The sequence below is a fragment of the Condylostylus longicornis genome, unplaced genomic scaffold (genome assembly GCF_029603195.1).
Source record: "Condylostylus longicornis isolate FDR11 unplaced genomic scaffold, ASM2960319v2 ptg000010l, whole genome shotgun sequence".
NCBI classification, from domain to species: Eukaryota; Metazoa; Arthropoda; class Insecta; order Diptera; family Dolichopodidae; genus Condylostylus; species Condylostylus longicornis.
In genome coordinates, this window is record NW_026577979.1 from 19,462,661 (window position 1) to 19,488,375 (window position 25,715).

Consider the following 25,715-nt stretch of genomic DNA (forward strand, 5'->3'; position numbering starts at 1 on the left):
TTCTGTATATCAAGAATAAAGGTAACGTTTTTTATCATGTAATGTTGCAAACTATATAATATTTTCTTATTTTTTTATATCAACTTACACTAATTTGAAAGCGCTCCAAAAGTTTAGGAAAATGATAAAGAAAAAAAAATACTTATTTTTAGTTAGAGTTATTTTTGTCACCTGGCAGCTCCTGATTTTTTAATTTAGGAAAATAAAAGATGACGCGAATTCGATATATAAATTTATTCTGTTGCGGCCATAGCTCTGGCTTGAGCCCTTACTCGTTTTTCGTATTCCAATCTGTTCTGGCAATATATAGTATAGGCCTCAGCTTGTGCTGGATCTTTAATATTTGGTTCATTGAGCAAATCTTGTATACCCAATAATATTTGCTTAATTGTAATAGCTGGACGCCAGTCTTTTTCTTCATCTAGTAATGACAAACATACTGTACCCGAAGGATAAACATTTGGGTGAAATAATGGTGGCTCAAATTTGCATTTTGGCGGGCTTGTAGGATAATCGTCTTTAAAAATCATTCTTAATTTATACAAACCACCTTCCCAAGGGGTGCCTTTTTTGCCAGGAATTGCGCATTCCCAATTCATTAAGTTCAATGTACCATCCGGATTCTTCGTTGGACGAGCAACAAAACCGAAAGGATGATCTTTTCGCCATGCTTTTCTTTCTTCTCCCAAACGAGCCACAGCTATTCCAGACATATTGTATTTCAAGTATTAAATCTCAATTTTTTAAAAATTTAAACAAAACTTTATTTTAAATTAAAAACCTGATTTTTAATTCTTATATTTTAATTAAGTTTGATATTCTAGTCCAAAATAATATAATTCCTCCTTCAGAAAAATTATTGATGTCAAAATTATTAAAAGAAAAAATCTACGACTGATATCGCCGTCGCGTATGGAAGCCGCCTGCGGTGTCCTCTAGTATGACATTAGATATTTTAGCAATAAATTTGAAATTTATTTGATTTGACAGTCCACCTGGGGATTTCTTTGTACGACTCGACAGTGCATAGAAATATCTTTCTATGTATGTACATACTTCAAAACAAAGAAACGTAAACAACCAAAACTGCTATAATCGTTATAACATTATTATGTTCTTTTCCTTGTTAAGAAGTTGTTTAGTGTAGCAACGTATAAGAAAACTGCAACAAAATAGAAGTTTGCTTGATAATGTCAAATCACATACAAAATTGATTAAATTATTTTTTCCATTAAATTTAGAAAAAAGAGTTCATAAAAAGATAATTGACTTAGAAGAAATTAAAAAACAATTATTAGGTAAAAGGAATTTGTGGAGAAAATTATATAAGAGCAGGTTATTTCCAAATGCCATAATATGTACATATGTATGTGTGTATATAATACGCGAATATTAATTTATTGGTTTAATCTTGAAATATAAATTAAAAGTCTTTTTTGGAATATTAAAGTTTCAAAGAAGCCGAGAAATTACCACTAAACCACTATTGAAAAGTCATTTGCAAATTAAGAAAGAGAACATTCTAAGGAATTTGCAAATAGTTCGTTTATATTACAAAAAGCTGGTTAAACGTTTTTCTTTGTATAGGTTTCTCGATTTGTTTTACTACACATCTAGCATGTGTAGTTCATATTTGGCTATTATTATTATTTTCTCAGCTGGAAGTATTAATAGCACAAGAAAAAACTAGTTGTCATCAGTTTATTCGTAAAAAAAATTGATGGAAAAACAATAACTTTGAAACGAGCAATGGGCTCTACACCATCACGTACGTTTTAAAAAATCATCGTAGCTTGTTATTATATATAAATATTTAAATATTGGAACTTATTTTAAAGTTAGAAACGTTTCTCAAAAATTTTCATTTTACTTTACAGTCTACTTTCCTTTGCAGTTTACGTTACAATCTTTACGTAACTGTGCAAATTAGTTTAGCATTGACACATTTTCGCAAATTTATGACAACGTTGTGTTGTTATTGGTCGATGCTTAAAAAAATATGTTCGTTGGACTAAAATATACTCGGTCTAAAGCCTATTTAAAAATTTAAAAAAAATTGCTCATGCGTATTTTTATTTATTTTGAAAACTCGTTTGACATTTTAAAAATTCCAGTAAACGTTTTTAAAAAGAAATTAATAAACATTAAAAGAGTGAACATTGCAATCATATGTATAATTTAAAATATTTGCTCGTGCATATTTTTATTTATTTTAACAACTCTGTAACGTTCATTGAAAGGAAAGTAAAAATATAATATTTGGTATACATAATAATTATGGTAAAACTAAAAAATAAGATTTATTTTTACTATACTTAATGCTGCACGCACAATTACGGAGAAAAGGATAGGGTGGGCTGTTGGCACTTTCCAGCCCTTCAAGGCGTCGGGAGTGAATGGGATTTCACCAGCACATAGGATTCTGCATAGGGGGCTGGAGCCAATTATGCCCTTTTTAATAAGAATATTTAGGAGTAGCTTGGCTCGGATACATTCCCGAGTGCTGACGGGTGGCTAGGGTTGTCTTTATTCCCAAAGTGGGAAGAAGGGACATGGTGCCCAAGTCATTCAGACCGATTAGTCTCACATCGCTCTTATTGAAGACGATGGAGAAAATAGTTGATAACCATGTCCGGGCGGGGAGCGAGGAGGCCGCTGAGCGATTGCCAGCATGCGTATCGCCTTGCTAGTACCCTAGAAAGCACAATAGAACAGGGAGAGGTGGGGCTATGCGCGTTCCTGGATATCGAGGGGGCCTTCGACAACACTTCTCATGAGGCGATTGCGGGCGCCCTGAGGCGTAGGGACGTGGATGATGGCACCTCTCTATGGATGTCCAATATGTTGGCTAGAAGAGTTGCAGAGGCACTGTGGGGCAGAGCACCCTAAGGATGCGCGTGACAAGAGGATGCCCACAGGGTGAGGTTCTGTCTCCGCTAATGTGGAGTTTGGTGGTGGATGAACTCCTTGATGAGCTGCTTCGTCAGGGAATTGGTGTCCAGGCTTATGTCGATAATATAGTCATCATCGCTAGAGGTAAGTTTGAGGGAACTCTTTGTGATATAGTCCAAAGGGGATTACGGGTGGCTCGGGCCTGGTTCGATACTGTGGGTCTCAGGCTTAACCCTAACATGACGGCCCTGGTGCCTTTCACTAGGAGACGGAAGCTAGAGCATCTGCGCACAATATACGTGTGCGGGCTGTAGAGAGAAAATCGGAGGTCAAATACCTAGGAGTGGTGTTTGATTCCTTGGTGTTCTTTGGCGAAGTCACGAGGAAGCTGTGTGTACACGGGTAACCCGGGCACTTATTATTTGCAGAACCATCTCGGGCAGGTCGTGGGGCTGCTCCTCGTCTGTCATGTGGTGGATGTATACCATGATGGTCCTGCCGCTCCTAACTTATGGAGCAGTGGCATGGGCAAGAAAGGTGGCTCTTGGTACGGCTAGAAAGAACCTGGAACGATTGCAGAGACTCGCAAGTGTCTGCATCACAGGGGCTATGAGAACTTGTCCAACGGCGGCAATGGAGGTGATTTTGGGACTAACCCCCTTGCACCTTGTTGTGGAGATGGCAGCGAAGGTAGCCATTTTCAGTTTGGGGAGAAATGGAGCCGGAATAATCGGTGTGAGAGATCGGGGTCTTCTTGTCGGGGAGGTTCCGACATGGGAGGGACGACATGGTAAAGAGGTACAGCTTCGAGAAAAATTTTGCCTCGTTGTTAAGTAACAGAAGGGACTGGGAGCGTGACTTTTCGGCCCGCCCAGTTGGAACACACGTTATTAGATGGTACGGAGATGGGTCAAAGACCAGTATTGGGACGAGTGTGGGGGTATTTGGGCCAAGAACCAAATTCTCCGAACCTATGGGAACTTTTCCGAGTGTGTTTCGAGCTGAGTTGCACGCCATTGAAATGTGCTTGCAGTTCAACCTGGAAAGGGGGTATCGGGGACAAGAAATAATGATTATGTCGGATAGCCGGGCTGCGAATGGAGCGTTGAACTCGTTTTCAGTATCCTCTGTGGCAGTATGGGGCTGCTTTGAGAAGCTCAATGAGTTAGGCAGACGCAACCGGGTCACACTGTGTTGGGTGCCGGGTCATATGGACGTGGAAGGAAATGAGGCCGCTGATGCGCTTGCAAGGAAGGGGCAAACAAACCTCTTCTTGGGCCGGAGCCCTTCTGCGTAATCGGACCATATACTATTCGTTGGAAATTAAGGAAGAAATCAGAAAGAAGGCGGTCGGAGCTCTGGAAAAGTCTTCCGGGGCTGCGGCAAGCCAAGGAGCTTCTGGAAGATTATGACCAGAAGTGATTTAAGAAAATTGTAGGGATGAGCAAGGTGAGAGTCCTCACCAGAATTTTGATGGGTCACTGCAGGCTTAGAGGACACCTCAGTCGGCTGGGTCTGGAAAATGAGGATACTTGCAGATTCTGTGGGGAGTATGGAGAGACCTCGGTGCACCTCCTGGGGGAGAGTGATGCTCTTGCTCGTAGGAGGGGGGAGGTGCTGGGAGGCTTTGCTCTAACGGTGGCGGAGTTACGGTCTTCTGGTCCTTACAAGTTGCTTGAGTTCATCAGGAGGGTGGGTCTCGAGCGTGTGTTGTAGGAAATGCCCCGCACTCGGATGGGGGCGCACAATAGATCCTTATTCGTGGTCGCGGTGCACTATTGCCCCCGTTATACAAATCTACAAATCTACTATACTTAATCGTATTTGATTTTTCTTGTTATAATTCTTACAGTCTAAGCGTACAGAACCGTTAGCTTAAGTTTTAGAAGCCATTCTACAACTACGTTAATATGAGAGCTTTTTCAGAATTTCTTAAGTGATTTGACATTTTGTTTATACATATGCACATATAAATTTAATAATGGTCTAAGATCCTAGCTTTTCTAAGATAAATTTTCTAAATACGACGTAATAGTTTTCTAAGCAAACATATACCGAAATTAATATTTAAAAAAATATTTAAAAAAAAAAACAGAATAAAGAACTTTGCAATGAATAAATTAACAATGAAAAAAATAACAAAAACAAAGAGAAACAAAACAAAAATCAGAACCTACTACTTGTTGTACTTAAAACTTATTAAATGTCAGTTTTCGGTATATTTAAATGTCGTAATTTAAATGTAACCTGTTAAATTTAATGCAAATGTACGTAGCCATTTAAATTAGAAACTAAAGAATGCTCAAGAAAAAGAATTATTTACTATTTTCAGAAAAGTAAAGTAATATTTTTTTTCTTGGGCATTCCTTAAGAAATTTTTGACAATTTTATCATAGAGTTTTATATGGAATTAAAACTATTTACCCAGCAGAGTACTATTCCTTAAAAAAAGCGACATTAAGAACGTTTGAAATTCGCTCGATTTAATTTTAATGTTTTTATCTCAAAATTCATTTCAGTTATTCAAATGAATTCTCCGTCATTTAATTCGCTTTCTGGATACCGCCTACTTTAATTTTTTTTTTCATTTTGGGTTTTTACTTACCAATGTATAGAATGGTTAATTCTCATACTTTGGAATGAGAATTTCAAATTATCTATTTTAGTCACGGCATAATGTAGCTGTGATTCATTATTATTTAATGACGTCATCTTTAAAAATAATTCAATTCATATTTCATATCAAAACATTCTTTGTTTGATAAGTTATTTTGAAGAATCATTTGCATGAATACGACAACGTAGAAAGAAAATAAATCAACATGTCTGAAGGTACAGAAATTGTAAGTGTAACAAATGAAGAATGGGAAGATTACAAGAAAAAATTTAATAAAATATATGAAGAGGAAGAAGATAAGATGCGACGTTTAATATACGTCGAAAGCAAAAAAAAGATTAGTGAACATAACAAAAAATTTGAGGCAGGGGAAGTTACATATAGTATGGGAATAAATCAGTTTGCAGACAAAAAGCCAGAAGAAACCTGCGGATGTATGGGGAGACGTAAACCGGATTCCACGACAAAGCAGAACTAAAACAATCATTTTTTTTATTTAAGGTTGAATATGTTTTTTATCTGTGAATATATACTTTTTATACAAAATAAATATTTGTCTTGCATATATGTAGCTCTTGCTTAATTTAATATTTAGTTTACCAATTTATTAAAATAAATACTAGAATATGTATACTTCTTACATAGATAATTTTTTCTTTAAAATTTTCTCTTATTGTATTTGATATCTGGGTTTACATTTTTTTGCATTTGTTGCATTTGATGTAATTGCATCATTTGTTGCTGTTGCTGCATTATAGGTGGATGCATAGAATTACCAGAATTAATCATATTCACTTGACTACCTATTTGGCCCCCTGATGTACTTGGAATTGGCACGGTTCTTTGTTCAGGAATCATATTTTGTCCAGGAGCCGTCTTAGTACAACTTTGTTGCTGTTGTTGTTGCGTGTCGGCGAGCATTGCTTTCCATTCCTCTAATCGTTGGTAGTGTTTGTTAATTAAAGCGTTTTTTCTTTTTATTTCATTGTTGAGTTCTTGATTTTCATCATTAAGCAGCATTTCTGGTTTCAGAGTTGATATTAAATATCTTTTTTGTAAAAAAAATGCTTCCATCAAACGCGCTACGTCTATAAATTTGTTTGCTGTTTGTTGAACTTCTACATCTATTTCATCTTTATCTACTCCATTAGAAGATTCTTGTTTCGTTAAAGCATGAAGGCATGCTTGAAACGCTTCTTCAAATTCATCCATTAGATTTCCATTCCCCGATGTTGTGGAAACCATGTTGATATTTTATCTTCAATTAAGTTATTTCCTTCGTCGCAGTATTTAGTAATCTCGCTGAATTTATCATTAATTTAAAAAAATTCTAATTTTTTAGAAGGATAAAAACAAATAATATAAAAGATAGTAAATATTGACACAAGGATACAAATTGACAGTTTAAACTAGACACCCTTAAAACAAATTTTGACATATTTTGACAAACAAGTTTATTATTTTGTATATGATATGTCAGGGATCGTTCAAATACTATCTTCTATTAACAAATATAATAAACAAAGTAAAGAAATATGTAAAACTAACGCTCGATAATCTGTGATTGAAACAACGAATTCAATTTTCAAATATGAACTTCATGTCAATTTTGATATAAAAGTATATTACTCAGCTCATTTTTCCATTTTTTACAAGAGTTTAAATTCATTATAAACTCTAGGTAAAAATGTCAAAAATTCCTTAAGTTCAAGAAACTAATGTAATTCTTTTCAAAAATAGTAGGCATTCAGTGTCAAAGAAATATTCTACATTATTCTATTCCCGAATAGGAGGCATCACAACAAAATATTATTTTCTTACATACTAAGTCAGTCTGGTATAAGAAAGTTTTTGAAAACTTAAACGTCTGGGATAATCTCAATGTTTAATTTTTTCAAGTTTTGTTAAATAAAATTTAATGTTTTAAAAACTTTTGAAATCATACAGCTGTCAAAACATATGTCTTTCTTGGCTATGTTTGTGTTTCTCTTTTTAAAGTTTTTTCAAGTTATATCCCAGACAGACATACTGTTTACGTATATATGACAAAATCCAATATTTAATCTGAATCTGACGAAAGTCAGATAACCTGTTTAACATTATAATTTCATTCAAAATTTTGAAATGGAATGAAATAATATCAAAAAAAAAATAAGTTCAGCCCATTCAGACGAGGCGATGAATATTCATTAGGTACATGAAAGCATCCGTGACTTCAATAATGCGCTTACGACGTAAACTTTACAAAGTATCACATTCTAGAAAGTTTAGTAAAAGTTCTTGACATTGTACACTTTTCCAAAATGCGTTCTATACGTGGCGGATACGTAAAATAAAAGCAAAATAAATGTATAAAATTGTATTCCAAAATGTATAAAATACTTTAGCAGTTTTTTTTCCCAATATGAAGGTATTGAAAGCTCTGAGACGGTACTACAATCGTTTTAATACCGTACTCAAACTTTTTATAAAGCATTAATGAAGTCACGCCATCTTTAAAAGTAGACTGTCTTATAAAAACGTAATTTGAATGTAATTTAATCTAAGTGTAATGAATGTGTAAAACCTGTTTCTTGATCTGATAAACTATGACTAACACAACTATGGTATACATTCGAAATTTCATATGTTCCCTCAGAAAATATGAGAACCCAGTTTTACCTAATAATTCATAACTCTTACTAATTTCTAATGTAAAGCTAAAATAACATTTTTATGGTTTTTACACTAATTTCCGTTAATTTGCTACTAACAATATTTAACAAAAGTATTCGTGTCATAAAATGTAATTCATAATTTTTTCAAGTTGCAACTTCTGATTTACAGAAAATGATGTTTGGATTAAATTTTAAAACGTGTCTTGCGCTTTGCTTTGATTTTTGTACATAACGATATCTTACACTAAAAATTTTTTCTTAACAACGTTAAAAGACAATTGAATTTTCGTTTTTTTAGTACCGATATATACAGGGTGATTCAGAAAGGTATACAACAACATATACCATTGGTTAGAGGGTCGAAAATGGGTAAAACTTTTGTTACGGAGTAGGTGCGAAATCTCAAGGGTTTTCGAGATACAGGGATTTTAACGAATTTTCACGAAATTTCTAGTTATCTAAGCTATTTTGATTATAACTTCCATTCCAAAAAGATAGGGGCTTCAAACAAACAGTTCCTGAAAGGTCTAGTAAAGGGCTTAAAATAAACACCTTATTTGATTATGTATTTTGTGTGCTTTCGAAATACCAATCATTCGAACTTTAGGAAAATCTGTCACATCTGCGACAGTGAAATAATTTAAAAGTTCACCAACTGGAATATTGTGTCATACAACATTATTATTAAATTATGCTGTTAGGAGAAAACATATTGAGTCCAAAACTTTAAAATTTGATTTTTTCAAATCTGCAAATTTTGAATTATGTCAGTTTTGCATTAAAAAATTAGCGAAATAGTTCGCATTAAAATCTTGATAATTTTCTAAAATTTTATTTAGTTATTGTTGAAGTAACGAAAATAATTTTGCTGTTATTGTATTTGTATGTTTTACTATACATACTCTCCTTCAATAGTTTCCGAGAATATGACCAATATTCTCGGACCAATAACTTTCGAAATCGTATATAGCAGCTACCATAAGGACTCATGAACTTTTCGTTTCGTTTTCACTATAGAAACACTGTATTCGTCTGGAAAAAATTTTCATGCTGCATAATATTATACCCATTAGAATCGTTATCTAAATCACGTCTAAATTAAATAAGGTTTGGCATAAAAATATACGCAAATTTAATTAACTGAGTTCTGAGAATGGTAACTTATTAGTGCGCACTTTATATGTACATATATCAAATCACTTTATTCATGTTGTTTACTGGCAATAAAATTTATCTAATTATGGGCTTAGACAGATTTGCAATTTTTAGTTTTGTAACTGTTTGATTTCTTATTAGTATTGCATAGGTTTATATTAAAGCGCGTATGATTCTCACATGCAATTGTATGATCTCATACATTTAAGCAATCAAATATTTTGCAAATGCTTAGAAGTGCAGGGCAACGATTTTGCAATCGAGCAGTAATTCCATACAAGTCTGAGCCCTATAACTACTTTCTATAAAAGTGTACGTACAGATATACGCATAAAATTTGCATATCCATACTTAGGTAATTATGCAAATATTGCTAGTTTTCATTTAAATTCACCACAAACTTAAAATTTTAGTATTAAATACTAAAAATATAAATTTTTATTTTATTAAATAAAATATTATTAATTATTTAATAAGTTATTCAGAGCTTATAGCACTTTATTGAGTTGCAGTTTATTTGACGGCAATCTAAAACCTTTAGGAACTTCTTGTGGTCGTTTATCTGTGAATTGATTTATTCCTTTTCTAAAAGTTTCATCACCAGCATCGTATCTCTTGTTATGTTCTATAATTTCCTTTTTAGTTGCTTCATAAATTTGACGTCTTATTATATCTTCCTCAGTGTCATATTCCTTATTAAATTTCCGTTTATAATTTTCCCATTCTTCGTCTGTTACTTTTGTATCACTTGATTTCACTGAAACCAGAGTTAAGTGAATCAAGTAGAGTAAAATGATGAATTTACAACAGTTAAATTTAAACATTTTTATAAGCAACTTCTTTTCTCTTACAACTTCAACAATTTAATGAAATAATTTATCTGTCTTCATTTTAATTTAAATATCTACATACATACAATGTAAATGATAAAGCCCTTAACCACAATTTTCCATTAAGATTTTACAATTTTTGTACTTAAGTAAGTATTATTATTTGTTTACTTTGAAAAGTTTTGATATGTTATTGTCAGTTTTGCTATATGAATATTTAAATAGGAATGACAATATTATCTAATGCGAGATTGGGACACTTTAATTTTGCGTGCCGTTTGATACAGTTATATAGAGTACTACGCTTTTAGAACGTTGAGCTCCAATGTGTTACTAATCAGCAAAATGGAAATTCTTCACAAAGCCTGTGTTCAGCGGTGCGCATAACAAAAATTATAGTACGTCCCATGTATACGTATCACATCTCTAAAACGCTAAAATTTGTTTTTGGTGTTCAATGATTTTATAAGTAACAGAAAAATGAAGTTAATTTCTGAGAAGAAAAAATCCGAAAATATATAATTATAAATTCTTAGATTATATATTAATTTCTCTAAATTTTGGAATTACACCTGTGATACAAGCGAGACATAACGTAAGATTTTTCTTCGTTCAGCGGTGAAATGAAACAAAATTTTGAGTACAAAATTCGCAAGTAAAATTACTGACATAAACATAATTTATTGCTAGTGTACGAAATTTAAATTGAATATTAACGTAGATCGTTTATTTATTTTAAATACTAAGTACAGGTTTGACTGTATATAACCTAAAATAGATTCTTGTTTTTCCAGATATAAATTCAAAATTCAATCGAACGATGTCCAGTTGACACAAATCTTCAAGAAGTTTTGAAAAATGACAAGCTATTAAATATTTTTATGACTTAAAAAAATTTTGAACTAGATGCTAAATTTTGAACTTTAAAAAGACAGTCCGGCCCGCATTTGTTCTTTTTGTAGCCTGTTCGACTAAGCTTTTCCATTTTATACTATTTTTTATTTTAAATTCACAAAATGTCTTTTTTTCCATCTGTGTGGAGTATCTCAAAATTCTGACTGCAAACAAATGCGGCTGTTTTAGAATAAAAAATTTTTATTTGTCAAAATCTGCACTTGTTTAAATATCAAAATCTTATTACTCAACCCAGTTTACTTCTTTTAACGTCTTTTAATGTTAACCAGTTTACTTCATTCAATGTTAAAACGTGTATTGTTTGAGGAACTTTATGGATTATTGTTTTTTTTCCTTAATTTTTTGGGGTCCGCACACGCAGTATCCCAAATTCTAGTGTAACAATTTGATTTATTATCCCAAATTTATAATCCCCATTTCTAGCAATTATATACAAATATATATACTTATAGTAATTAGTTTCTTAGTAACGGGTATCTATGCTACAAAGATAGTAAAGTTATTACAAAGTTTTGTTAAAAAATTATTTCAAATTTCAACTTAGTTCCAAGCAACAAAAACTTGAAAGAAATATGAATTTTTATTGTCCAATATAAGAATACTTTTGTGTGTTTATTGAAAATTCTTATCACGTTGTATAATTGAATGCATGTTTGCGGTTACAAACTAAATTTAAGTAAAAACTGTGTAACACAAAATTTGCTTGTTATATTGTTGGCAAAAAAATTTATAATAAAATTGAAAATAACTTTCAACTGTAGAATTCTTTCATTACGTTTTGTTTTTTTTTTTAAATAACGACAAATGTCCATGATTAATAAGAATGCGGCTCCATTTTTTAAGAATAGAAGATCATTATCTAATTTTTATAGCAATTTGTTTTTCAAAATCTTTTGTTAATTGAAAAATAAAACAATTCTACAGATTAGAGGTGAACAAAATTTTTATATTTTGATCTGGCCAGCAAAAATGAAGAAAAATAAAATTAAATGATTTACGGTCCTACAGAACAAAATCAACCAAAATTTGAAACGGTTCAAGCAGATTCTCGCCATTAAAACTGCCAGTCTTATGTAACCAATGAGTTTTTTATATTCGAAACAAAATTTTTACAACAACAATCTTAATTAAAGTGCAGTTTAAGAAAGCTTTAATGGCCATTTTAGTTATCGATTTTTAAAATCAATATTTAAATAAAATATTTTATTTTTAATAAATTTTTTGTCCTTTTAAATCCGACTACAATTTTTTTTTTAATAATTTATTCAGAAACTTAAAACTTTATATAATTAGATAATCATTTTTTTTTATGAGGACTGAGAAAAAAGTAAATAAAAACAAACCATTAATATTATTATTTTTTTATATTTAGAATTCCGAGCAGAAACTGGTATAACTTGAAATTAATTTTATTTTAACAAATTTTACAGGTTTATAAAAAAGAAAACTGTCGTTAATCTTTGTATTAATACTCGTATATGTATAAGTTTTTGTGATAAGAAAATGAAGATTTTTTTTTAAATTAATTTAAATAGCAATTTCAAATTGTCCTCATTTTAATTCCGATTCATAACAGTACGTAATAATGAGAAAGGTTTATTGTTGCTGCATTTAGCTACATGAAGCCTGAAATTTTAAAAGCTTTAAGATACTAACAAATAGTTCAGTTTCTTAGAAAAAAAAAAATTTTCTCACTCCACCCCTCTGAAGCTGTCATCTATCAAAATTTCTAAAATTTCGGCACCTTATTTCCGAAACTGCAAACTTTTCCAAATTTCTATAAATGCAGAAAGTTAACGGTAAGTGCCATGCCATCAAAAAATGTAATCTTTTTTAACCTACGCAATCAAGCCTTAAATTCAGGTGTTGTGAGTCTTTCAATTTTTTTTTTACTTCATCCTAAATGTATGCAATCCTTGAAATATTTCATCATGAATAAAAGCGTTTTAAATAATGCAGATTGTTTTTAAAAACAATATTTTCACTTGTTAATCGGAAATGTGCTACTTTACAAATCATTAGTTTGACCCAACTTTATTTTAAATCTTCGTTTTCTACTATATGCTATAAGCTTTTCTTTTTTTCTACACTTTATAGCTCTTATTTACTGTTAACTTCGTTGTCAACTTATTTTATTAAATATTAATAATTAGCGACAAATTAAATAAAATTCTAATACTTTCATCACCTAATACGATTTTCACCTAATATTATAGCTTACAGATTTTGGTGAATAATGAACTTTTTCTGCTAAATTAACATAAAATATCTATAGCTCATAATATTTTCACTTTGATAAAAAATCTGCATACTTATATGCAAAAATGTGACAAGATAAAACGAAAAGCAACAGTACTTCATTCAAATATACTTGAAATATGGCATACAAACTTGATGTTTTAGGAATATGGTATGTTTTAGGAGTGGTTTATTCAAAACTGATAAATTCTATATATAGTTCTCGCAAAAATGCTTTTATTCGAATTCACCACATAAAGTTTTGAAAATAGAGTATATTTTTATAATTTATGAGAGCTCGAGTACTGTCATTAAACAGTAACCACAATTTCAATAACACTTCATTGTGAAATAGACTTTGGTAAGTATTTGTAATATGTTTATTGTTTTATAACATTTTTATAATGATATACTTATGTACATAATGTATATTATATTTTTTTGGTTTACTTATACGAGTTTTTATAAATCACAGTAAAATTTTCATACACCGAGCAACCCACACAATAAACTTCTTTAAGTAACGAACAATTATTGCGGCGTCTGTAAATTTACAATTTTTCCAAGTAAAACCCATTCTATACATATAATAAACTGATTTAACTTTCTATCCATTTAACTTTTTATCCATTTATAATACTTAAAAAATTACCATATTCCAAAAGAAAATAAAACACGAAAATGCTTCGTGGATTTGTATACATTTGCCATAAACTCACTGACATTAGATGACAAATTCAATTTTAATTCATACAATGGGTTGAATTTTAAAAAATATGTGTACATATATCTTTTTATTAATTTTATATTAAGCGAGCTTTTCTTTATTATACGAACTCAATATTTGAATTTAGATGGTTCGTTATATTGAAATTTCACTGTGATGAAGTTATCTGACTAAATTCCGATAAATTAATAAATACCATTTTTTCATAATACATTTATGTTATTTTTTTAGTTTCAATATAATTGCATATTATGCATAAACTTTTATAAATTTTATTAGTAATTTTTATCACATTGATTGTATTGAACATTTTTTTAATATTGTCTTTAAATATGAAAAGTGTTTCATTTAACAAATATTTTTAAGACAATCTTAATCATGTTGTTTCTTTAAACCGCGTGGAACTTCATCGGGTTTTCTGTCTGCGAATTGATTAAATCCTTGCGAATATGATACTTCGCCAGCATCAAATTTCTTGTTATGCTCTATAATATGTTTTTTAGTTTCCGTATAAATTTTACGTCTTTCAGCGTCTTCTTCAGCCTCATATTGTTTTCCAAATTCTTTTTTATAATTTTCCCATTCGTCATCAGTAACTTCTAAACTATCTGATGGTTCATTTGGACGTGACGAAACCAAAATAAAAGTTAAGCTCAATAGAAGTAAAATTGTGAAACTGTGTAATTTCAACATTTTTATGAAAATCGTTCTTTTTCTCTTCAAATTTCAAACAATAATGATTAATTTTTTACCTGCTTTTATGTTAATCTACAGGAATTTTTTCTCAAAGATTCAACAATCAATAAATTAATTTCAAGTTTTAAGTTTTTTTTTAAATAATTTTTTTTTTTTTGAAATTTATGTGAAAAGGTTCCAATGTGTTGTATGTCCCAAAATTATTAAATTTAAATTAAATTAATCAAATTTTGGATATTTCTAAAATATTTTCTTGTGTATATTTTAAAATTTCTCATTTAGTGTATATATTTTGGGTGCAGTAAACTGAAGTGAACTGAACAACAAATTGTGAAAGTACTGAGGCCAGAATGCCTTCACTAGCGAGTTTTATAAATTAAATTTTTCTAAGTGAATTACTTTTTCCATTAATTTACGATTTATTTTCATTTGTATACAAAATCTTAAATATATGTACTCTAAGATTTTTGGGACTTTTTTCCATTAAATACAAATTTGTAACACAAAATAAATTTATTTTGTGGGGGGGGGGGTTAACAAGTTTAATCATTCAAAGCAAATATATTATATAACTTTTTTCAAAACTTGTATATATGTTTGTCTGTATTTAATGTGTAGATGGTTAACGCGACCTTTTCATTAAAAAAAACAAGAGGAAAGCTTTTTTAAACCCTAATTTAAATATTTTATTAAAAATTATTTATTGTTAATTAAATAGATTTTTTTCCAAGTTGTTTATTTTTTTCATGCTTGTTGCACTTTGTTTTGCTGTCTAAATAATTTTTTTTGTCTAATTTTTTTCGATTTTTGATTTGTATTTTAAATTAAAGCTTTAACAAAACTTACAAGTCTGCAAAATACTTTATTTAGAAAGCTACGGCGTGGCATCATAATAAAATAAACATTTATAATTTAATTTTTAATTTATTCATACTTAATTTCTTTTTTTTGAATAACTTAATAAAACGAAAAAGTTACAATTGCTATGTTTTGTAACAAAGTAGAATCATTTGCGAATGTTGTGCGAAAAAAAACTTTAACCGAAAAAAATATAAAGAAAGCTTTATCATTGCAATAATGACATTTTTAATTTAAATTTTTCGAAAATCCTTTTATTGTGTTACAATTTTACTAAATAGTATTTGGAAGTCTCAATGCAGTTGTAATGTTAATTTGACCTGCTTACCTGTGTAACAATAGTTGCTGATTAAAACAAGCTGCACATTAGTTGGCACATAACTACAGGTAATTCCTTTTTGGCACAGCGATTCCTGCTTACAGCTCCTTGTGAAACTTATTTTTTGGCGCGTTCTACTTTTAATTTTTGCAATTAAGATAATACTTTGATATCCCCAAAATAAATACCAAATTTGATGTATTAATTTATTTTTCAGTGTTGCAATTGCAGATAATGCGGATACAATTTAAGTAATGATTGAAAAATGTGGATAATGATACATTTTTAAATAACTCCAATATTTTTGGAGCCTTTTCAAAATTGATCCATCATTTATAAAATGAAAAATTAAATATCGTCAAACGCCTCTTACTCAAACTCTCTAGAAGTTAAATTTCTCTTTAAATTGAACAAAATTTTATTTTTTTCACGCTCTTAAACAAGCTTTTATTTGCTTTATGCTCTTAAGCATTTTATTGCATTTTATGTATTCGAACTTTACTGTGACATTCATAGTGGTTCAAGCTAAAAAGGTTTCACTGTGTTTATATATTTATTTTATAAATCAGAACAAAAAATATTTTTATGCACATACCAATTTTATTATATAATTATTTTGTGTATATTTTTACATTGTATATGATTGATTTAAAATTCAGGTGAAAATATATGATCTTAAATTTTTAACATTGTATTTACTACACTTATTGTAAAAATAAAATAAATATCTTATACACAATTTAACAATTATAAACTACTCTAAAAAGTAACTTGTTATTTACCTAAAGCCTTTTTCATACAACCACCCGCTTCTTCAGGTTTTCTATCGGCAAATTGATTAATACTCATTGCGAATGGTACTTCGCCAGCTTTAAATTTTTTATTATGTTCTACTATTACTTTTTTACTTGCTTCGTATATTTTACGTCTTTGCGAGTCTTCAGTCGGACTATAATTTTTTTGAAACTTCTTTTTATAATTTTCCCATTCTTCGTCAGTAACGTCCAAGCTATCTGTTTCTTCAATTTCGGCCATCACGTGTTTTAAAAATGAACTTGTAAGTACAATAAAAAGTTAAGACAATAAAATTTTGCCTTATAATTGCAGCTTAATTTTAAAATGATTTTCGAGTAAATATCTTACAAAATATAATAAGATTTTTTTTGATGCTTCCCTTTTTATATTAAAAATTGAATTGAATTTTATATCGGGTGATTTATGGATTTCTTTTTATGTTAATAAGCTATATAGATAAGGCTTTTAACATGATTTTTATTTTTATGTAGGATTCATAAAATTATTTATTTTTAGATCTTGAACTGCAAAGAAAATATTATAAAATAATTTGTTGGAATTTGCATGGGAAGTATTCACATAATTTAAAAAATTGAATCTAATATTTAATTTTTCTAAACATTTAAAAAAACTTACAACAGTTCATACTGTTTAACCCTCAATTAAGAGTGTCAACTAATGACACTACACATATTTATATTATACATAAATTTGGAAACTAATGACTTAAATATATCAAACAAGCATAATATTTAATTGCAAGCTTCATAGAGAAACAAATAAAAGCTAACAACATGAGCAAAATAAATTTGCATGTATATATTTACTCTTATAAGTATTAATTTGCTCTATAAGCTTCTCTCCTGTTCAACGAGTTTTAACCGATAGTGACACATAAAGTTTGCCGTATTTGTCATGCTATACATTTCAAGCAACATTTGCGAGTCTCTGCAAACCAGCGTAAATAATGATGAATTACAATATACCTATAATATGCAGATTATATAAATCCAATTATTTTCAGATATTGTCATAGTGAAATTTGAGTTTTTTACTTAAAGGTTAAAAAGAATTAATAATAATTCCAATTACTTTATTTATTTTTCTAATCTAATGACAGCATAAATATAAATTTCATTTAATTCCAAATACATTTAACACATAAAATAGCATTAAAAGCAGCTGTAAAAAATAAATAAAGCTTTCAAAAGTGTTTGTTCTAAAAAATATCGTAAAAAAACATAGAAACATTTCTATATCTTAAATATATTGTGTGAACTTGTATAGACATTCAATATAATACGAGTATTTCTCCAATTTCAAAAGAATTGATTAAATTAAAGGTTTTTGTGAGATTTAATTATTATTTAACTAAGCATAGTTAAAATTACCTGAATTTAGTCAGTGATGAAAGTAAATCTATAAATTTGTACAAAAAAATTTTGTTTACCAAAATGCAGATCTAACGTTAATCAAAATTGCTAGAACAGATGCCAACATTTTCTGTACCTTCATACATATGGCAGCGCAACAAGTGTGGTAATAAAATTATGCAAACTTTTTAATATATGTATGTATGTAAATAAATGGCAAGTTCCCTTACATTTAAATTTTTGATTTTTTATGTAATGGGTATCTGGAGAACTCTTTGATTAATCATAGTTAATATTAGATAAAATAGATTTAATATAATTGGTTCCCTCAATATTGTTGATACAATTTTTTTTTGTTTAAATTTTTATTAAATTACAAAATCTGATTTTTAAAACAATTAAAAATATTTAAATATGAAATGTTAACTTTATAAGTAGGTTTATGCCTGCAGTGAAGCATCTATAATTAAGACTGCAGCGAAGTATATATTATTTGCATACCCTTTATAAATTGTAACATTCTGGGGCTAACCTGAATTTATTTTACAAACGTGATTTTATAAAAATGTCGCTTTTATATTATAAATAAGAGAATGTCGGTTTTATTTCCCATCAATGAGTTGTTCTAACACCTATATAATTTATAACTTTTTAGGTTCAAATCACAAACCTAACTACTAAAATCAGAAACCTAAATACTACAATTTAGAAACCTAAAAATTGTTTTATTTTCAATTGTATAAAAGTAGAATAGTAGATTTTCTTACTTTTAAATTCGATTCATGGAAAAGGAATTAAGCATTCACATATTTCCCCAAGAATTTATAATGTAAATGGAAGCAATTTTTATCAAGAAATTTTAAATAAAATTCTTCTCCGCTTTCTTTATAATTTTTAAATCTGTTTATTTTAACATTTTTTATTAGGCAGCTGTAAAAGTTATAAGTGTTCTCTTCTGTACTTTTATCAAAAGATGTCGTACATTTTAATTACATTATTTCATGAACTTTTGATAACCTCAGTATTCGTCCATTAATTTTGATACAGATGTATTACTAAAAAATGAATCAATTTAATCTTTCCAAATAACATTAAATTTAGAAAATTACTTAATACATGACATTGTCAATCTATAATTCACAGTGACTTTAACAACGTTGTATTTCACACCGTAACGTTTTTGAATTTTTATTCCTTTTAACAAAATGTTTAAATCTAGACATTGTAATTTTTTGTTTGTATTTTGTTTAATAACATTATTTGTGGTTGTTGTTAGATCAGAATCGACGGATGTAACTGATGAAGAATGGGAAAATTTCAAAATTAAATTTGAGAAAAAATATAACTCTGAAGAAGATGCTAGAAGGCGTAAAATTTATGAGGCAACTAAAATAGACGTTATAAAACATAATAAGAGATACGATGCCGGTGAAGTTTCATATACACAAGGTATCAATCAATTTGCAGATTTGAAACCAGAAGAAGTTCATTTTGGGGGCATAAAATCATAAAATAAACTTTGTATAGAAAACATATCTAATTCTATGTCAAATGTTAAATTACAATACTTTAATGAACATAGTTTAATTTTTGCATATCTAGATTTTTGTCAAAATTGAAAATAATATTTGTACAAATATGTATACTACATATATAAACATATAAATATAACCTTAATTAAATAAAAATTAGGTATTTTCATGTTAAATTTCAAACTTAAAATTTATATATTATTTTCTTTATTTAGAAAAATATTTGTTTTTACAATGAAAAGATATAAGAAACTTCATGACCCTCATCAATTTGCAACAAATTGCGACTCAAATTTTCATTTTCGAGTTTTCGTCAATTAGTCATACATAATATAAGCTATTTATTTCAGATGGCGGTACAATTTTGAGACCCGACCCCAGGTATTAAAAATAAATAACTTCTTGAGTAGTTTTAAAAGCGAATAGCGGCGCTAAATCATGATCTGAATTATTTATGCCATTTTATAATTTTGCAGAGACTGAATATCAAATGATTAAGCGAAATAAATTGCGATCATAGCTACCGAAACTTTGTGAGTGTCCAAAAAAAAATAAGATTTGGACAATTTTTTTAATTTACTTTTGCAGTTTTAATTTCAATTTTAATTAATATTCGATTCTGAAAACATACCTACAAAATATTTCTTCATGTAAAATTAAATATATTCTGAAGTTCTGAAAATGATCAAGGAAACAAATTCGGATTTCAAAAAATTGCACTTATTAAATGTTATTAAATACCATTCAGCTTTCCCACCCAATTAAATTACTGAAAGAAAAATTAAAACAAATAAATTTTATTATTAACACGTTAACGAAAAAAGGATTTATTTTCTTTTTCAATTAAATTTCACATTTTTAACTAAATTTTTATTTCTTTTTCCTTTTACATATTATATGTAATATATAATATATTTATATATATATATATTATATAATATATATTTGCTTATATTTAATTATTATTACTATAATGTAGTTAGTATTACTTGTCAACTTACATTTAAAGGAGAAAAGGATAAGCATTATTTATAAATGATTTAAATGTGTTTGTTTGTTTTTTTTTCGTAATTCTATCCTGCTTTGATGGTAACCTTTATTGATATATCCTTAAAATAAAAAGAAAAACTGAACAAAAAAGTTATCAAACTTCAAAATAATTAGATGCTAATTTTATTTTTCTTGTTCTTTCAAATATTACTTTTTATCACAGGTTAATTATAAATTTCTAATAAAAAAAGTAACAAGAAAATTTTTATATAATACAATATAAAAAATATTTGGTCTACAAATATATTAATTACTTAGTCGTAGATTGCGACTTATCGTAAAATATAAGCGAATACTTGTATTGTGGCGAAAAATTTACATTAAATGAGAAAAAATTCGTATGCAAATCAATAAATATTAAATTAAATACATATAAATATAATAAATTTTATTTAAAAATGAAGATTTAAATGATTAATTAATAACATTTTTGAAAGCAAAGCGAAAGCATAATATAATGCATATAATATTTATTTTATATAAAACAAAATAGAAAATTTTATGTGAGAAATTTTATATGAGATATAAAATGAGATTTATATGAGATATAAAATGAGATTACAACAATTAAAATAAAATACTGATTTCAAAATTATCACCCATATCCTCTAAAACGAACAACTTGAATGAATGAGATATTATATCAATTTCGAAATTTGAAATTCACTTAATTTTTTCAAGTGATTCGTCTTCTTAGAAAACTTAGAGAATATGGATATGTGTTAAATCTTATCAATCCTATGTAATTGTCTCAAATAAAATATCAATCTGGCCAATGACAAGAAACAAAGAAGAATGTAATTTCTTTAGCAAATTAATTAAATTCCAAATTTTAATTAAATTTTGTGTCTTAAACTTAATTATTTGTAAATGTTTTGCTAATAATATCATTTACATATAATAATATGTTTTATTAAACACATAAAAAATATTAAAATTCAAATGAATTAAATGAAACCATAGAAGTTAAACATATATAATTTATTTTGTTTATAACTATGAAAATCTAACTTAAGTAAGAACTATAAATGGAAATAAAAATATGAAAATATTATACACATTATTGAGTATTAATTAATAAATAATCACCACATATAACAATTATTTATTCAATATTTTGTTGCTTATATTCTTCAATTTAAATTATGTTAGTACACAAAAATGAATTATAATGATATGTCCAATGAATTTATTTATTTATTATAGTTTTCTCAAAGCAGGATAGATTTAAATATTACATACAATATGGATAAAATTAATTGTATAATATACACTTTATTAATTTTTAAAATTGTTAAAAATTTTTCTTTTTTCTTGTGATTTTTTTTTATTTTTTTTTTTAGTTTTTTGAGAAAAAAAATTAATAGTCCAAAGAAATTAACATTAATATTTCTATTAAAGCAGTGGTTCTATTTGCTTATAAAATTTAAAAAAAATAAACAAAATTATGAATATTAAATTTAAATATTTCAAATTTTCAAAATTCAAATTGTGAATAAAGAAAATAAAATGAATTGTAAGTGTTTTAATACGATAATTTGTTAAAACATTTTAATTAAAAAATAATTGTATTAAATATGCAACAAAAGCTAAATCAAGGTTTACACCTATTTCTATTTTATAAAAATTCTTTGAACAGAAAATTTTACTTGTTATATTTAACATAACATTAATAGTAAAGTTATACAGAGAAAAAATTAAAATACAATTATTATGCTTGCTAGTACATATTCCTCACTTTTATAAAAAATATAATTTTAATACAAATATAAATCTAATTAATTACAAATACAAATATATTATATATTAAAAGTATTCTTCTTCAGGATACACTAATTAAGAATATGTATATAAAAATTAATATAAATCAATAATGGATAGAATATGTCTAGAAATCCGAAAACTTCAATTAGTAATTCTCATACTTTAATTTTATTACTATATTTTGACAATATTTTATCATTATTTCATCTTTAAATAAATTATCAAATTAGATACATTGAAATTATATTGAGAAGAAATGCAATTATGAGAAAAAATTTAAATAGATTTGCAAAAAGGATTTCTTATTTTTGACATTGAATAAATAATATTGTAAAATGCATTTCTCTTCTTCACAATTTATTGTATTGCAGCGAATTTATTTATGAATTATTAGTGTGACAAAAAGGAATAGTTGCTAAAATTGATTATTGCTTGTTTTTATGAATGCAAAAAATTAATATTTGCATAATTTCTTATCCTCTTCTTCGTAATTTCTATGAATCGACAGCAACACTAAGACTCAAAAGTTGTTAGTTGTTTTTGAGGATTTCACATTTTGTATAATTTAGTGCAAAAAATTTTAGACGCCAAAGTTTATTTAGGTTTTTATTATAAATTTGTAGATTTAGTTACGTTAGACTTAAGTAATTTTTGTTCATTATTACTGGAGTGTAAGAAGACTTTGAATGAAATTTAGTTTTGCTTAAGTTTTAGACAAGTTTAGCTAATTACGTTGTAAATTTTCTGTGATAAATTTATATTTTAGCGGTTATTCCACATGTCAGTTTCTTTCTTTAAAACTTTAGCGTTTAGGAAATTTTGAAGAGCCAAAATAAATGATAAGTACACCAAATATTTTTCGGTCATAGATTTGTACATTGAAAAGACTATAACATAATTATCGAATTTTGGCAAAGTTGCCTAATGCGATTATTCCTTTTTGACAGTTAATTAATGTGAATTTCTTAATATTAAAATATTTTTGAATTCTGTTCTTTGACTTTTCCTGAAGAAGATTTTTTTAGTAATTCTAAAGCAATAATTATTGTTCTTTGCGACTTTTAAGTACATTTATACATTTTATATTATTGTTAAAGTTAATTTGGTTGGTATTGACTTAAAAACTAGTTCCTTCAATTTCTATTTGTTTTTTTTTCCTTTTTATTATCAATTATTTTATAATATTATTGTGAGTCTTTAAGAGTATTAATTTAATCGAGAACTATTTAAATTTTATTTAGTAAAATAAATTACAATTCATGTGTTCGACTTAATGAAACAACACGAAATTAAATTGGTAATTTTCCTCGATACTATATTTACGATAACAGAATAGACTAGCAAGCATTTAACTTTAGTCCAACAATTTAAATATTTTTTTTTTGTTATATGATTTTTTATACCTATTATACGTATCAGAAAAATAAACGAAATCTCTTAAAATTATTTAAAATTTTTTTTATATAATTTTAAATACTTAAATTTTGCCGACCAAAATCTTAACAGATATTTTTGCTAAACTAAGTCTAAAAATTTACATACTAATATTTTTATTTTTTTTTTTATTTTTTTTTTTTTTTGTATTTACATGTAAGTTCTTTTTTCTTTATCTATTTTAGTTCTTTATAATCTAACATTCATGTATTTAATTTCACGTACGAGTATACCAGTTATATTACAGTTTTTTTTTTAGTTTTTTCTTTATTTATTTTTTTAATTCTAAGGAACGCGTATTATAATCTAAAATTTAAAAACACCTTTGGATGTGAATATTAATGTGGTTGAAATGAAAAAATTTTTTGTTACAATATAAAAAGTACTGTACAAATGCGCCTGTATTATGAATTCTGTTTTATGAATGTGTTTGTTAGATTGTATAACTTTCTCCAAAAATAAAATACTTTGCAAAATTGTTAGATTTCCCCCAAAGAAAAACAATGTCGAATAAAAAAAAGCCATTTTGAAGAAGAGCCAAGTTCCTACTTTAAAATAAAGAAAATATTTAGAATTTTTAATCTTTATTGAAGAAGTCAGAATAAAGCATTTCGACCTTCTTCTATTAAAATCAAAATGTTGCTTTTAAAAATTTTCAAAAGACAATCTATTCTATAAACAATGTTTTTACAAAAGTTTTACGTGGATTAAGCTCACTTTCAATTAAACTTATTGTGCCTTTTTGGCGAAATATTTAATGCTTGATCTAATCCATAGTTTTCTAACAAAAAATCCTTTTTTAATTAAAGATTTCCCCAGATTATCTTCATGTGGAACCCCCCATTGTTTTAAAATAATGGTTTAACATTATGTAGGTTTTGAATTACATACAAATCTTAATTGTTTAAAATATAGTACAATTATTTTAAAAAGATATATTTTAACTTTGTCCAAATTATTTAAATTTAAACATTAAATTTTTTAAATAATATGGTGATATAAATTTACTATAATTTTCTACATTTGCGATAAAAATAATGTATTGTAAGTGTTAAATATACTTTAACATAGAAAAGCAAATTTTTTTGGAATTTTTAAGACTTGATTAAAGTAAACTCAAAATAAAACTATACTTTTCCAAATAAATACCATTCAATTAACCTCAGAAGAAAAATTAAAAATTAAATTAAGATCAAAGGAAAATTTTTATGATTACAATACAGTGTTGAGACAGTTTTTTTTTCAACTTTTTACAATCGAAGGATTTTGTGTTGAAGGAAATCATGAACAGAACAGAACTAAATATAATTTTTTTAAAATATACTTTTTTTTTATTAAAAATTTGATTTTATGAAATTTGACACTTTATATTTTCACTTATCATTTAATCAGATTATTTTTTCAATTAAATTAAAATTACATATTCTTTTTTTTAGTTTTTCTGAAATTTGAATTATTACATTTAATCAGTTTAATAGTCATATAATTTCAAACTTGAACTATTCAGTTTCGATGCTATTTTATTTAAATGGTAATAAAAAGTCATTTGCACAGCAAATAACATAACTATGTTAATAAATATTACAAGGCAAAATACTCTGCATAACATATTTTATTGAAGAAAATTAATTATGTTCGATATTGGATTTTGATATCTGAAATGCAAGTATTTTAAATATTAATTAACAATAAATTTTAATTTATTAATTTTGTAAAATATTTATTCCGTGACTTGTTGTAATATTTTTTATGTATTCAAGTTTGAGAGTTTTGACCATGTAAGTAGATGACTACAAATATATGTATATGTATATATTTTGCATTCTTATAATGCTTTTCAACAAATATTGTTAATTCTTGTTG

At 27.4% G+C, this 25,715-nt stretch overlaps 6 protein-coding genes across 6 annotated transcripts; 1 reads left to right on the top strand and 5 right to left on the bottom strand.

Annotated features, from left to right (window-relative positions):
• Window positions 1–39: 39 nt before the first annotated feature.
• LOC129618924 (SUMO-conjugating enzyme UBC9-B) lies at window positions 40–927 on the bottom strand. Its single transcript, XM_055533954.1, has one exon. The coding sequence runs from the start codon at window positions 711–713 to the stop codon at window positions 234–236; it is 480 nt and encodes a 159-aa protein (XP_055389929.1). The 5' UTR covers window positions 714–927; the 3' UTR covers window positions 40–233.
• Window positions 928–5,988: 5,061 nt separating this feature from the next.
• Window positions 5,989–6,897, bottom strand: LOC129619021 (mediator of RNA polymerase II transcription subunit 28). The gene has a single exon (XM_055534079.1). It carries the CDS (start codon window positions 6,752–6,754, stop codon window positions 6,167–6,169), a length of 588 nt encoding a protein of 195 aa, XP_055390054.1. The 5' UTR covers window positions 6,755–6,897; the 3' UTR covers window positions 5,989–6,166.
• Window positions 6,898–9,807: 2,910 nt separating this feature from the next.
• On the bottom strand, window positions 9,808–10,162 carry LOC129619160 (cystein proteinase inhibitor protein salarin-like). Its single transcript, XM_055534263.1, has one exon. It carries the CDS (start codon window positions 10,143–10,145, stop codon window positions 9,810–9,812), a length of 336 nt encoding a protein of 111 aa, XP_055390238.1. The 5' UTR covers window positions 10,146–10,162; the 3' UTR covers window positions 9,808–9,809.
• A 3,934-nt stretch (window positions 10,163–14,096) lies between these two features.
• On the bottom strand, window positions 14,097–14,788 carry LOC129619096 (cystein proteinase inhibitor protein salarin-like). The gene has a single exon (XM_055534182.1). The coding sequence runs from the start codon at window positions 14,722–14,724 to the stop codon at window positions 14,404–14,406; it is 321 nt and encodes a 106-aa protein (XP_055390157.1). The 5' UTR covers window positions 14,725–14,788; the 3' UTR covers window positions 14,097–14,403.
• A 1,749-nt stretch (window positions 14,789–16,537) lies between these two features.
• On the bottom strand, window positions 16,538–17,099 carry LOC129619135 (cathepsin 8-like). The gene has a single exon (XM_055534226.1). It carries the CDS (start codon window positions 16,937–16,939, stop codon window positions 16,679–16,681), a length of 261 nt encoding a protein of 86 aa, XP_055390201.1. The 5' UTR covers window positions 16,940–17,099; the 3' UTR covers window positions 16,538–16,678.
• A 2,118-nt stretch (window positions 17,100–19,217) lies between these two features.
• Window positions 19,218–19,760, top strand: LOC129619129 (protein CTLA-2-alpha-like). The gene has a single exon (XM_055534221.1). The coding sequence runs from the start codon at window positions 19,278–19,280 to the stop codon at window positions 19,581–19,583; it is 306 nt and encodes a 101-aa protein (XP_055390196.1). The 5' UTR covers window positions 19,218–19,277; the 3' UTR covers window positions 19,584–19,760.
• The last annotated feature ends 5,955 nt before the right edge of the window (window positions 19,761–25,715 follow it).

Bases quoted from the DNA above. Each gene is read 5' to 3' on its own strand.
- LOC129619160 (XM_055534263.1), bottom strand. From the start codon at position 10,145: ATGTTTAAATTTAACTGTTGTAAATTCATCATTTTACTCTACTTGATT.
- LOC129619096 (XM_055534182.1), bottom strand. From the start codon at position 14,724: ATGTTGAAATTACACAGTTTCACAATTTTACTTCTATTGAGCTTAACT.
- LOC129619129 (XM_055534221.1), top strand. From the start codon at position 19,278: ATGTTTAAATCTAGACATTGTAATTTTTTGTTTGTATTTTGTTTAATA.
- LOC129618924 (XM_055533954.1), bottom strand. From the start codon at position 713: ATGTCTGGAATAGCTGTGGCTCGTTTGGGAGAAGAAAGAAAAGCATGG.
- LOC129619021 (XM_055534079.1), bottom strand. From the start codon at position 6,754: ATGGTTTCCACAACATCGGGGAATGGAAATCTAATGGATGAATTTGAA.
- LOC129619135 (XM_055534226.1), bottom strand. From the start codon at position 16,939: ATGGCCGAAATTGAAGAAACAGATAGCTTGGACGTTACTGACGAAGAA.